Source organism: Phacochoerus africanus, chromosome 10 (assembly GCF_016906955.1).
Source record: "Phacochoerus africanus isolate WHEZ1 chromosome 10, ROS_Pafr_v1, whole genome shotgun sequence".
In the NCBI taxonomy this organism is placed as follows: Eukaryota; Metazoa; Chordata; class Mammalia; order Artiodactyla; family Suidae; genus Phacochoerus; species Phacochoerus africanus.
The window spans coordinates 37485390-37500591 of record NC_062553.1 but is presented as its reverse complement, the minus strand read 5'-3'; the positions used below and the strand labels follow the sequence as shown (position 1 = coordinate 37500591).

Genomic DNA, 15202 nt, shown 5'->3' with positions numbered 1-15202 from the left:
CACAACTTGAATTGTTCGTGTCCTTGACATGTCCAAAAATACATAGTCCCTGGGGTTCCAATGGAGCAGGTCCTGTGGGGCCTCGAAGGCCATGGATAGGAGTCTACAGTTTGTCTCGAGTGTGATTCAAAGTCCTTGCAAATTTATGAGCAGGAAATGGATGTAATCTGATTTTATTTTTTATTTTTTATTTTTTTTAGAGCTGTGCTCTTGGCACATGGAAGTTCCCAGGCTAGGGGTTGAATTGGACCTGCAGGTGCTGGCCTACATCACAGCCACAGCCATACCAGCCTACACTGTAGCTCAGAGCAACGCCAGATCCTTAACCTACTGAGTGAGGCCAGGAATTGAACCTGTATCCTCATGAGTACTAGTCGGATTCATTACCACTGAGCCACAAAGAGAACTCCTAATTTTATTTTTTAAAAGATCACTCTGTTACTGTGAGGAGAGCAGTAGGGGCTAAGAGTAAAAGAAGAGCCACCATTTAGGAGGTAAGAGAAGCTTAGATTAGGGTTGTCGTGGTGGCAGAAGGAGAGACAACAAGATTCAGAGTATATTTGAAAGTTCTAAGCACCAACAGGTGCATTCAGTGTTGGGTATAAGAGAGGTGATTCAACTGCATAACTGGTGGTTATAAACGTCAGATGACTAGAATGAATTCCGAATGCTTAGACCATCCCCAAATGCACAGTAAACACTAATAAATCGTAGCCAGTATCAAACATCCAAGTGCACGTGTTGGATGGATAATTGAGGGTACAAGTCTGCAGCTCAAGGGAGAGGGTGGATCTGGAGATACAGGTTTAGGAGGTACCAGGCTACAGGTAGCATTTAATGCCACTGGACTAGATGAAATCCTTAAGGAGGTGAGTATAGAATGAGGAGACTGAAGGCAGAGCCCTGGGACACTTCAGTATAGACAGTGGAGCAGAGCAGAAGGATCCAGCAGAGAAGACAGACAAGCGGGGTTGCCAGAGATGGGAGGAAATTCTGGAGCGTGGAGAGTCCTGGATGTTGAATGGGAAGTCTTTTAAGGTAAAATTGATTAGACATGGCTGACAAGTATTCAAAAACAATGAAGTCCATTAGAAGCTGGGAGTGACCTTTTTAAACCCCTGCCATGAAATTTTCAGAAGCCATCCCTGAAAACTTGACATTTCTCTGAGGCACTGGAAATCCTTCTTGGAGGAATCTCTCTCAGCTTTGTTTTTTTTTTTTTCCTGTTTTTTTTGTTTGTTTGTTTTGTTTTGTTTGTTCAGCCACAATGTGCAGTGGCTTAATGTGGGATCTTAGTTTCCTGACCAGGAATTGAACCCCTGAAAGCACCAAAGTCTAACCTCTAGACCACCAGGGAACTCCCAGCCTTGGCTTTTGAGTCTCTTTTAAATTTTTTTTCTCGTCTCCTTTCTCTTGTTCTCATGTTGTCATAATCTTTCTACTCAATGAAGCATGTAACTACTCTGCTTCCCTTTCAAACGGGACAAGTTTTATTTCCCAGAACAGCCCCATTCACAAGCCTGAGCTCTGCCTTCCACAACAATGCAATATTTACAAAGTGCTCAAGGCATGATAGAAATGCTCCTTATATGAATACATGGGAGATGGGCATGGAAAGAGCTATCATTTACATAAATATTGTAAAAATCATATGTAAATTTTCAAAGATAAACCTTGAGTTTAAGACACCAATAGCTCTTGAATTATTATTTTAGGAGAGAGAATGCTGCTGTTTGGAAAGTGGTGTTTGGCATCAATAACCTGGACCACCCGTCAACATTCATGCAGACGCGCCTCGTGAAATCTATCATCCTGCATCCTCGCTACAGTCGCATGGTGGTGGACTATGACATCAGCATAGTGGAGCTAAGCGAAGACATCAATGAAACAAGCTATGTCCGGCCAGTCTGCCTACCCAGCCCAGAGCAATCATTGGAACCAGATACGTACTGCTATATCACAGGTTGGGGACACATGGGCAACAAAAGTAAGTCAGGAGCCTAAGGAGCACATGCCTTACAGGTCGTAACTAGAAAACCCTAGGGTACTTTCTAGCCTTGGGCAATAATTGTTTCCCATTCCCTAACCTCTAGACCACCAGGGAACTCCCAGCCTTGGCCACAAATACTTAACATGTGTCCAGGTTCAATCCCTCGCCTCACTCAGTGGGTTCAGGATCTGGCATTGTTGTGAGCTGCAGTGTAGGTCACAGATGCAGCTCATATCTGGTGTAGTCCAGCAGCTGCAGCTCTCATTTGATTCCTAACCTGGGAACTTCCATATGCTGATATGCTGCCACAGATGTGGCCCTAAAAATCAAAAACAAAGCCTGTAAACAGTACTGTGATATATGTGAGCAGAATTTTTTTATTTTTTTATTTTTATTTTTTTTTTTTTTTTTGCTTTTTAGGGCCATACCTGCAGGATATAGAAGTTCCCAGACTAGGGATCCCATTGGAGCTGTAGCTGCCGCCTATACCACAGCCACAGCAACTCAGGTTCTGAGCCACATCAGCACCTTACACCACATCTTACAGCCAGGCCAGATCCCCGACCCACTGAGCAAGGCCAGCGATCGAACCCATGTCCTTATGGATTTGTTTCCATTGTGCCACAATGGGAATTCTAGCAGAATCTTTTTATATGGCCTCTACTCGTATTGTTTTCAGTATCCACATTAAACTCATAGTAATTGTGTGATATGTAACACAATACCACATTTATAATGTAGCAGGAAGAGCAAGGGTCTGAATTCAGTGAGGAAGATCTTATTGATCCCGCTGCACCACTTTCTAGCTTACTATAAAATGGAAAAAATAATAGCAGCTGACTAACTCAACGGGAATATTGTAAAGATTAAAGACAACAGGCCCAGGGAATGCTGAGTTCAGGAGCCCGGCCCACTGCTGATACCCAGGAAATGTTATCCATGGTTCTTCCTACCATTCTTTTGACAACTTCCTGCATTGCATTGATTTTTCCAAACATCATTCCTTTTTCCAACAAGGTACCCTGAACATAAACCCTGCTTCACCATCACTATCTAAAAGGAGAACAGTGTGTATATTTTGTAGAGTCGCTGAACAATGAGGGATTCTTGCTGTCTGGCTTTGAGAAATCCATTGTTATTCTGGGAGAGATTTCCAGCAAGATGTAATTCACACATTCTCTCTGCTGACATGAAGGGATGGCTCTTCCCTTTCAACATTGCCCTAAAACATCCTTTCCGAGTAAAGTTCTGATCTCAAACGATGGCTACTGTAATATATGGTGAGACATATTGTTTAAACCAAAGATAAGGCAACCCTTGCCCTGTTGGACTGAACAGGTGACCCGAACGTAGGCAGAACTGGGCCCCCATGCTGAGCTGTCACCCATCTGGTAGCCCCCATCTAAGGCAGTGCTCTGCCTTGATTATCTTCCTTTTCCTTGTAGTAGCTCCTGTTTTTGTTGCCACATGTAATAAGAGAGGAAAAGCATGTGCCAGGTTACCTAACCAACTTATGTCACCAGCCTGTGCCTGGATTTTTCTCATTAACAAAACAAAGGGGTTGGACCAAATGATTGCCGTCAGCACCTCTGATTGGAAAATTCAGATTCCAGACAGGCCTTGTCTTTGAAATTCAATTTTAATAGTGATTCTCTTGGTAGAAAATGTAGTCCTTTCATGTATGGTTAGCCTCCTTTGTGCATCGTTTTACCCTGATGTATTTTATTTCTCCTTCTTTAAAAAAAAAAAAAATCTAGTGCCTTTTAAGCTGCAAGAGGGCGAAGTCCGCATTATTTCCCTGGAGCAGTGTCAGTCCTACTTTGACATGAAGACCATTACCACGCGGATGATCTGTGCCGGCTACGAGTCTGGCACCGTCGACTCGTGCATGGTAAGCTGCTTTCCGGTGCCCAAGGAGACTCCGTTCAGCAATAGCTTTCATGGGTCTGTATAAGCTCAGTATTATTCACGTATGGCCCTTTTGAACATCATTTGTTACTAAATGTTTATTCACAGGGGTTTTTCCTTCATCCAGGACCCAAGCAATCCCTTGAATTACCTCCATGCCCCTAACTCAGGTGGGCTTCTGCTTTCTCACCTCCTGCCTAGGGAACATCACCCGGGGTCAGCACCAGGAGGATTGTTCTGGTCCATCTCATTGGACCATTTTAGTGGCTAGGACACACAAGATTTTAAGAGCAGCTAGTAACCTTGGCTCCAATTGGGCTGCCCTAAGAAGCAGAGGGACAGACACCTAGAACATACTCGGCTATCAGGGTGATAGCACTAAAGCACAGACAACACCAAAACCTCTGGACTGTGTGATAGGACCACCTCTGTCTCAGGAACTCATCACACGGACATTGTCTGGGCCTTCACTTGATTGTTAGAATGTCTTTTTTTTTACAATTTAATTTTTATTTTACATTGGAGTATAGTTGATTGAAAATGCTCTTAGTTTCAAGTGTGCAGTAGAGTGATTCGGTTATACATATCCATATGTCCATTCTTTTTCAGATTCTTTTTCCATAGAGGTTATTACAGAATACTGAGTAGAGCTCCCTGTGCTATACAGAAGGTCCTTGTTGATTAATCTACATACTACTCTATATAAAATAGGTAATCTCAGACTCCTAATTTATCTCTCCCCCACCACCTCTCCCTATGGGCAACCTTAAATTGTTTTTTGAAGTCTGTGAGTCTGTTTCTGTTTTGCCAAAAGTTCATTTGTATCATTTTTTTTCTTAGTTCCCACATTTAAGTGATATTTGTCTTTCTCTGATTTACTTCACTTAGTGTGATAATCCCTAAGTCCATCCATGTTGCTGAAGATGGCACTATTTCATTCTTCTTTACTTTTTTTGTTTTGGCCACCCCAAAGCACATGGAGTTCCTGGGCCAGGAATCAGATCTGAACCACAGTTGCGACCTATGCCAACACTGGATCCTTAACCCACTGTGCCAGGCAGGAGATCAAACCTGTGTCCCAGTGCTCCAGAGACACCACCAAATCCCATTGTGCCATAGTGGGAACTACTCATTCCTTTCGATGGCCAAGTAATATTCCATTGTATATATATATGTAGCACATCTTCTTTATCTGTTTATCTGCTGATGGACACTTAGGTTGCTTCCATGTCTTGGCTATTTTAACTAGTGTTGCAGTGATTATTGGGATGCATATAACTTTTCAATTATGGTTTTCTCCAAATATATGCCCAGGAGTGGGATTGCTGGATCATATGGTAGCTTTATGTTTAGTTGTTTTTTTTTTTTTAAGGAGGTTGCATACTGTTTCCATAATGGTTGTACTAATTTATATTCCCATCAACAGTGTAGGAGGGTTCCCTTTTCTTCATGCCCTCTCCAGCATGTATTATTTGTATAGACTTTTTGATGAAGGCCATTCTGGTTGGCATGAAGTGATACCTCATTGTAGTTTTTATTTGTATTTCTCTAATCATTAGTGGTGTTGAACATCTTTTATGATTTTGGACCATCTGAATGGCTTCTTTGAAGAAGCCAATACCCAATTATGTCTTCTGACATTTTTTTCATTCTTTGATATTGAGCTGCATGAGTTATTTATATCTTGGAGATCAATCCCTTGTTGATCACTGTGTTGCAAATGTTTTCTCCCATTCTGTGGGTTATCTTCATTTTGTTTATGGTTTCCTTTGCTGTGCAAAAGCTTTTAAGTTTAATTAGGTCCCATTTGCTTATTATTTACTTTTCATTGCTCTAGGGGTATGTCTGAAAAGATATTGCTGCAATTTCTGTCAAAGAGTGTTCTGCCTATGTTTTTGTTTAAGAATTTTATAGCATCTGGTTTTATATTTAGGGTCTTCAGGCCATTTTTAGTTTTTTGTGTATGGCATTAAGAATGTTCTAAGTTCACTCTTTTACATATAGCTGCCCAGTTTTCCCAGCACTAGTTACTGAAGAGACTGTCTTTTCTCCATTGTATATTCTTGCCTCCTTTATCATAGTTTAATTGACCATAGTTGCATGGGTTTATTTCTGGACTTTCTAGTTTATTCCATTGATCTATATTTTTGTTTTTGTGCCAGTACCATAGTGTTTTGATGACTAAAGCTTTGTAGTGTAGTCTGAAGTCAGGGAGCCCGATTCCTCCAGCTCCATTTTTTTTTCCCCCTAAGGCTTGCTTTGGCTATTTGGGGTCTTCTATATTTCCATACAAATTAATATATTTTTATTCTAGTTCTATGAAAAATGCCATTGGTAAATTGATAGGGATTGTGTTTAATCTGTAGATTAATTCTTCCAATCCAAGACAATGGTTTAGTGTTCCATCTGTTTCTGTCATCTTCAACTTTTCATCAATGTCTTTTCTTAGCATATAGTTCAGCTGTTTTATTTATTTTTGTGGCTGTACCCACAGCATATGGAAGTTCCCAGGCTAGGGGTCCAATTGGAGCTACAGCTGCCAATCTACACCACAGCCATGCAGGATCCGAGCTGCGACTGTGACCTATACTGTATCTCATGGCAACACTGGATCCTTAACCCACTGAACAAGGCCAGGGACCAAACCTGAATCCTCAGAGATTCTAGTCAGGTTCATTAACTGCTGAGCCATGAAGGGAACTCCTTCATCAATGTCTTAGTTACTGGAGTATAGGTCTTTTGCTTCCTTAGATACATTTATTCCTAGGTATTATAATCTTTTTCAGTGGTAAATGGGATTGTTTTCTTTTTTTATTTTCCCACTGTACAGCAAGGGGATCAAGTTATCCTTACATGTATACATTTTTTCCCCCACCCTTTGTTCTGTTGCAACATGAGTATCTAGACATAGTTCTCAATGCTGCTCAGCAGGATCTCCTTGTAAATCTATTCTAAATTGTGTCTGATAACCTCAAGCTCCCAATCCCTCCCACTCCCTCCCTCTCCCATCAGGCAGCCACAAGTCTATTTCCCAAGTCCATGATTTTCTTTTCTGAGATGTTCATTTGTGCTGGATATTAGATTCCAGTTATAAGTGATATCATATGGTATTTGTCTTTGTCTTTCTGGCTCATTTCACTCAGTATGAGATTCTCTAGTTCCATCCATGTTGCTGCAAGTGGCATTATGTCATTCTTTTTTATCGCTGAGTAGTATTCCATTGTGTATATATACTACATCTTCCGAATCCAATCATCTGTTGATGGACATTTGGGTTGTTTCCATGTCCTGGCTATTGCGAATAGTGCTACAATGAACATGCAGGTGCATGTGTCTCTTTTAAGTAGAGTTTTGTCCGGATATGTGCCCAAGAGTGGGATTGCTGGGTCATATGGATGTTCTATGTATAGATTTCTGAGGTATCTCCAAACTGTTCTCCATAGTGGCTGTACCAGTTTACATTCCCACTAACAGTGCAGGAGGGTTCCCTTTTCTCCACACCCTCTCCAGCACTTGTTATTTGTGGATTTATTAATGATGGCCATTCTGACTGGTGTGAGGTGGTATCTCATGGTAGTTTTGATTTGCATTTCTCTTATAATCAGCGATGTTGAGCATTTTTTCATGTGTTTGTTGGCCATCTGTATATCTTCCTTGGAGAACAGTCTATTCAGGTCTTTTGCCCATTTTTCCATTGATTGATTGGCTTTTGGCTGTTGGGTGGGATTGTTTTCTCTTTTTGATCTTTTGTTGTTAGTGTACAGGAATGCAATAGATTTCTGTGTATTTATTGTGTATCCTACAATTTTGTGAATTTCACTGATGAACTCTAGTAGTTTTCCAGTAGTATCCTTAGTATTTTCTAGGTATACTATCATGTTATCTGCAAACAGTGATAGTTTTACTTTTTTTACAATTTGGATTCCTTTTCTTACTCTGTTGTATCTAGGACTTCCAAAAATATGTTGAACAAAAAAGGCAGAATAGGACATCCTTGCCTTCTTCCTGATCTTAGAAGAAATGCTTTCAGCTTTTACACCATTGAGAATAATTTTTAGCTGTGGGTTTGTTATAGATGGGCTTTATTATGTTGATGCAGGTACCCATCTATGCCCATTTCTATACAGTTTTTTATTATAAATGGATGTTGAATTTTGTCATCAGCCTTTCCTGCATTGAGATGACCATATGGTTTTTATTCTTCAGTTTGTTAATGTGGTGTATCACACTAACTTGTGGATATTAAAGAATCCTTGTATCCCTGAGATAAATCCTACTTTATCATGGTTATGATCCTTTAATGTGTTACTGGATTCACTTTGCATCTATGTTCATTAGTGATATTGGCCTGAAGTTTTCTTTTTTTTGTTGTATCTTTGTCTGGTTTTGGTAAGGCTGATGGTGGCCTTGTAGAATCACTTTGAAAGTATTCTTTCCTCTGCATTTTTTGGAATAGTTTCAGAAGGATAGATGTTAACTTCTTTGAAAGTTTGATAGAATTTGCCTGGGAAGCCATCTGGTCCTGGACATTGGTTTGCTGGAAGTTTTTGCATCACAGTTTCAATTTCAGTTACTTGTGATTGGTCTGTTCATCTTTTCTATTTCTTCCTGGTTCAGTCTTGGAGGATTGTACCTAAGAATTTGTCCATTTCTTCTAGGTTGTCCATTTTATTGGCATATTGTTGCTTATAGTAGTCTCTTATGATCCTTTACATTTCTATGATATCCATTGTAACTTTTTTCATTTTTAATTGTATTGATTTGAGCCCTCTCCCTTTTTTCTTGAAGAGTCTGATTAAAGTTTTATCAATTTTGTTGATCTTTTCAAAGAACGAGCTTGACGTTTCATTGAGTCACCTTCCCTTCTGTTCCCTGACCACATGTTATCTAGTTTAGGTGGGCTGTGGTAGAGGAATCCCTGCCTTCCATGCCAGAGGCCTAGTTTGCTAGTTCAAGCCCCCCAAAAAAAGTATTTTAGGAAGCAGCATTGTGTTAGGCTTAATACATGTGATTTGTAACCCGAAAGATTTGGGTTGGATCCCATCTCTGGCAGATATGACCTGGATAAATTCTTCCACATCTCTAGAAAGTTTTCTCTCAAATAATGGGACTTATTGTCTAATTTGCAGGATATTACAAAGATTAAATGAGTTAATGTATCTGAAAGGCCTCATCTTTCAGCATATCTGTATATGGTGTTTGGCATATGCCCGTAATGAACATCAGCTATGTGAATGTTAACATCTCTCAGGTGGTGCTTACTGTGTTCCAGGATCTCTTCTAAACACTTTCTAATAACTCACTCAACTCTCACAATCATCTCTTGTGGTAGTACCTGTGTTTTTCTTATTTTACAGACCAAGAAGATGTGGGGCCAGAGAGGGTTAAGTAACTTACCTCATATCACTTAGTATTAAGGTGGTAGAATAAAGATATGAACTCAGGCAGTCTGGCTTTTAGGATCCAAGTGCTTGGTCACTACACTATCCTATTAGCAATGATTAATGTGGATACATTTCTCCCTGTTGCCATCATGATCTGGAGGTCTACCAAAAACCAGTGCCACTTCATCTCTTGGTAACTGCTAAAGGGAGAGGAAGGAAGGTGATTCTTTGAAAGAGAAGTGAAAGTCCAACACACACACAGGCATGTTCATATCATAATGTCTAACAGGAACTGAGTCCCAATAACTTCTTTAATTTGGTAGGAATTCAGCACTGTTGGGTACCTTAAAAAACATACCAGATGCTGGCTAACACACCTCCAGTTACAAAAAAAAACCCAAGTGTACTTTTTACCAGGCCTGGAACAAGATTATTCACCAGAACTCTCATTATCTTCCTTAATTACATCAACAGGACACACTGGAAGCCACAGGTCCTCTGTTAAGGTCTGCAGATCATGGAGCTCAACATTGAAACCAACACAAACTTTGACCTAAAGCCCAATATTACAAGGAGGAAAAGAGGACATTTAAAAAAAAATCAAACTCTGACTTTAGCTTTAATCTCTCTTTTGTTTTGAATTGCTGCTCCCTCACACCTCTTGTTTTCCAACTGACAGATGTCCACCTGCCTTATTAAGCCTAGCTCAAAACACAGTGCTGAATTCCCACAAAATTAAAGAAGTTATCAGGACTCAGTTTCTGTTAGACACTCTTAAGGGGACACTGTATTTCCCTCCAGATGAAAGTAACCTCTTAGTCCTTCAAAGACTCCTTTATTTATAACCCTTACATTCTGCTTTCACAACAACAACCCCCCCAAAAAGCCAAACCTAGGAATAAACTTAACCAAGGAGCCAAGGAGGTGAACGCCCTATATGCTGAAAACTATAAAATACTGTAAAGGAAACTGAAGATAGTTCAAAAAAATGGGAAGATATCCCATGCCCTTAGATTAGAAGAAGACTGTAAAAATAGCCATACTACCTACCCAAAGCAATCTATAGATTTAATGTAATCCCTATCAAAATATCCATGGCATTTTTCACAGAATTGGAAAAAATAATCCAAAAATTTATATGAAACCACACACACAAACACTCACCCCAGAATTGCCAAAGCAATCCTGAGGAAAAGGAACAAAGCTGGAGGCATAACCCTTCCATAGTTCAGACTATACTACAAAGCTACAGTAATCAAAACAACATGATGTTGGTACAAAAGCAGAAATAGAGAACAATGGAACTGGATAGAAAGCCCAGAAATAAGTGCACACACCTGGGGTCAATCAGCCTACAACAAAGGAGGTAGGAATATAATGGAGAAAAGATAGTCTGTTCAAGTGTGGTGGGAAAGCTGAACAGATACAAATCAAAGAAATTAAAGCATTCCCTCATACCTTATACAAAATAAAATCAAAGTAGTTTAAAGACCTAATATAAGACATGATACCATAACACTCCTAGAAGATTACATAGGCAAAACATTCTCTGACATAAATCATAGCAGTATTTTCTTAGATCAGTCTCCCAAGGCAAAAGAAATAAAAGCAAAAATAAACTAATATGACCTAATCAAATTTAAAACCTTTTGAACAGCAAAGAAACCATTAAGAAAGTGAAAAGACAACCTACAGAATGAGAGAAAATATGTGCAAATGATATGGTTGGCAAGGACTTAATTTCTAAAATACATATACAACTCAATATCAAAAAAAAAAAACCCAGCCTAATCAAAAATGGGCAGAAGACCTAAGTAGACATTTCCCCAAAGAAGATATACAGATGGCCAACAGGTACATGAAAACATGTTCAATATGACTAATCATGAGAGAAATGCAAATAAAAAACCACGATGAGGTGTCACCTTACACTGGTCAGAATGGCCATCATCAAAAAATCTGCAAATGAAATACTGGAGTGTGTGTGGAGGAAAGGAAATTCTTCTGCACTGTTGTTTGGAATGTAAATTGGTGCAGCCACCATGGAGAACAGTATGGAGGTCCCTTAAAAAAATAAAAATAGAGCAACCATGTGATCTAGCAATCCCATTCCTGGGCATATATGCAGAAAAAATGCAAACTCTTAATTCAAAAAGATAGATGCACCCCAGCTAAGGCATGAAAACAACCCAAGTGCCCATCGACAGATGATTGGCTTAAGAAGATATGGTATAATGGAACATCACTCAGCCATGAAAAGGAATGATATGTTGGCATTTGCAGCAATGGATGCACCTCGAGAAGGTTATACACTTAGTGAAGTAAGTCAGACAAAGAAAAACACCTCATATCACTTATATGTAAAATCTAAAAAATGATACAAATTGGAGTTCCCATCGTGGCACAGCAGAAATGAATCTGACTAGGAACTACGAGGTTGTAGGTTCGATCCCTGGCCTTGCTCAGTGGGTTAAGGATCTGGCGTTGTCATGAGCTGTGGTGTAGGCTGGCAGCTGTAGTTCCAATTAGACCCCTAGCCTGGGAACCTCCATATGCCGTGGGTGTGGCGCTAAAAATGTAAAAAAAAAATGATAATGCAAATTAATCTACATATGAAACAGAAACAGATTCATAGACATAGAAAACTTATAGCTACCAAAGGGGAAAGGGGATAGGGGAGAGATAAATTAGGAATTTGGGATTACAAGATACAAACTACTACACATAAAGTAGATAAGCAATAAAAATGTACTGTATAGCACAGGAAACTATAGTCAATATCTTAAAATAACCTATAATGGAAAGTAATCTGAAAAAAAACTGAATCACTCTATTGTACACCTGAAACACAATCTTGTAACTCAACTATTTTTCACTTAAACAATCAACACTTCTATAAAACTATAAACACAATCAAAGTCAATTTTGCTTTAATAGCAGTTCTATTCACTAACATTTCTAAGAAACAAGACAGCGTAGTAGTTATAGAGTTGGAGTTATGCACTCGACTGACTGGGTTTAAATATTAGCTTTGCTAATAAACATAGAACTGTGCTTCAGTTTTATTATCTCAAAATAGATTGATAATTATGATATATTTATATAAAGTATAACATGTCATAATAATTATAATAATTATTACTATTACCATGGAGGGTTTTCATGCAGATTAAATGAGCTAATACAGGGAAAGTGTTTAGGAGAGCATCAGTAAACATGATTACTATTATTCTCCAACATTACCAAGTGGGAACCATAAATTATCTTCCACCTTTGAAATTCTTGCAGGGCAAAGCATATTGTAAATTTCTGCCATGAGTTCACATACTTGTTTTCTAGGGTATCAAGCTTTCTCTTTTGAGGCCGTGCAGGATACACCTCTATTACCATCTTTTCAGATGTAGCAAATACTAGCATTTTGAAAGCCACAGGGTCTATTACATGTCAACAACAACTAAAAAACCCCAAAAAAAACCAAAAAACAAAAAAGTGAATACAACTCAATTGTAATACCTAAAACTTAAATATCAAGAATTAAAATCTCTATGCATGTGAGGAGTTCCCAATGTGGCTCAGAGAAAACGAACCCCACTAGTAACCAAGAGGACGTGGATTCAATCTCTGGCCTCACTCAGCGGGTTAAGGATCTGGCGTTGCTGTGACTGTGGTGCAGGCGGGCAGCTGCAGCTTGGATATGACCCTTAGCCTGGCAATTTTCATGTGCCTTGGGTGCGGTTCTAAAAAAAAAAAAAGAAAACAACAGGAACAAAGCCTCTATGCAAGTGAAACAAAATGTAGGTTATAAATACTGTAATTCTTATGTATTTTCTATCCAAGCATGGTTAATTTTTTGATATTAAGAAATACAGTGAGTGGTCCCTGAGTGTGTTTTACTTTAATCCATTTATTCACATAGCAAGAGTCTTGAAGGTAGTGACTTATTTTAGAATACTTTTCTAGCATTTTTTTTTCCTGGTGGGGAAACAATCCTTAAATGTTGCATTTAGGGTATGTTCTACATTTATAAAATGGATCAGAATTAAAGAATGCGACCAGTTAGGAGAGAATCAGTTCTGATACACTAAATTTTAAAAATTTATGACCTTTAAGTGCAAGAAATGACAAAAGTCCTCTGATTTTGTGGGAGAAAAATAAATAGTTCTTTTCCAAACCATCCTTATTCTTTTAAAGATCAGGGTTTAAAAATGTTCATTTGAGGCATTCCCTAAGTGGCTCAGGAGTTAAGGATCTGGCATTGTCACTGCTGTGGCGCAGGTTCAGTCCCTGGCTGTGTAGTTTCTGCATGCTTGGGGCGTGGCCAAAAAAGAGAAAGTCAATTTAAGTGGAAAGCATGTTCCCTCCACAGGTTGACAATGAAAGCTTCAATGAAATTTTTCAACCTATTGGTTAAGCTGGGTTTGGCTTTATTCTACCCTCTGGATAGCGTGGCTACCAACCATGAGGGCTCTGAAATGCCAGTGACTAACATCCAGTGCTCTTCGTTACAGGGTGACAGTGGTGGGCCTCTTGTGTGTGAGCGGCCTGGAGGACAATGGACATTATTTGGTTTAACTTCATGGGGCTCCGTCTGCTTTTCCAAAGTCCTGGGGCCTGGAGTTTATAGCAATGTGACATACTTCGTGGATGGATTGAGAGGCAAATATACATCCACACCTTTCTCCTAAACTAATTCCAAAGATGATCAGAGAGAGACTTGCCAGCGATACTCAAAGAAAATGGCTTTTTAGACAGTGGCGAACTTCCTGCAGAGAGCTGTACAGAAGCACTTTTCATGGACAGGGATGCTTCTCCTCGCACTGCAAATGTTCATGTTTGTCTTAGTCTAATTTTATTCGGCTTTTTTTTTTTTTTTTTCAATCTCAGTTTTCTCTGACTTGAAGTTCAAGGAAAGTCTTCAAAAAAAAAAAAAAAAAAAACCCAAAAAACAAAAACAAAGGAAAACGGCTTGTTCTTTTGCCAGGCAGACCTAACCTTGACTGTAATGTGAAATGTTAGAGAAAGTTCTCTTTTGTCTTGCCACAAAAAGGACAGTGATATCCAGGCTAACTAATCTTTGCCAGCTTTTGCTTCTCAAGCACAATAGACTAGTAGCAAATTTCAATATTAACATTGGAGACTTGCTTTTGATTCACTGAAAGCCAAGAGAATTTACATGCTTAAGTTATTTACCATTACTCTTCTAAAGTCTGCATAATTCTGAGAGCTTGCAGAAGACTTCAGAGCATCCATTTAGGTAGCTGAAATAGCAAGTCACACCAAGCCCAAAACTCTTCTGACATCAATAGTAGCACCTGATATTAGAGGACCGCCCATTCTGAATTTAAATCAAGGCTGTAATTTTATACAAGTCTCCATAGAACCTTCCTATAGCTGAGCTGGGGTTTGTTCACTATGTATCAATTGGCCAAGTGAGATTTCAACAACTAGGGAAATATGTGTGGCGACTATTTCATTCTGCCTGTGTGACAGTGAAGTTGAGATCAAACTTTGCCAAAGGAGAACTTGCTTTTAGAGTGGTGAGAAGCAATTTTTTAAAAAAGAAAATTAAATTGCACCCCATCTCTAATTAAATATTTTCCAGTTTTCCTGTGTTCATCCATACCAATAAAATCACGGAAATGTATCTCAAAGCACAGTAAAACTTTGCATGGAGTAAAACATTTTATAATTTTCCTTGAAAGATGTTCAGTATCCGGTATTGCCAGTTCTTCCCATTGATAAGTAAAACAAAATTTAAAGATGCTTTTAAGTCCTAGGCTACTTTACACACATACATTTCAGAAGTAATTAGTGATTAAAGTATTTTTCCCCACTAAAAAGCTTCAAAACACCAATCTTCATACCCACCTAATTGAATTAGTCAGGCATCTATTTTGCAACATCCAGAAGCCTTTTGAAC

At 39.0% G+C, this 15202-nt stretch overlaps 1 protein-coding gene across 1 annotated transcript in view; it reads left to right on the top strand.

Moving 5' to 3' along the window:
- CORIN (corin, serine peptidase) overlaps positions 1-14188 on the top strand; it is a 109281-nt gene extending 95093 nt beyond the window's left edge. Inside the window, exons 16-18 of the mRNA XM_047798095.1 lie at positions 1716-1987; positions 3748-3881; positions 13791-14188. Coding sequence (XP_047654051.1) covers positions 1716-1987; positions 3748-3881; positions 13791-13967 — 583 coding nt within the window. The 3' untranslated portion in view covers positions 13968-14188. The remainder of the gene's footprint in view (positions 1-1715; positions 1988-3747; positions 3882-13790) is intronic.
- Positions 14189-15202: the final 1014 nt, after the last annotated feature.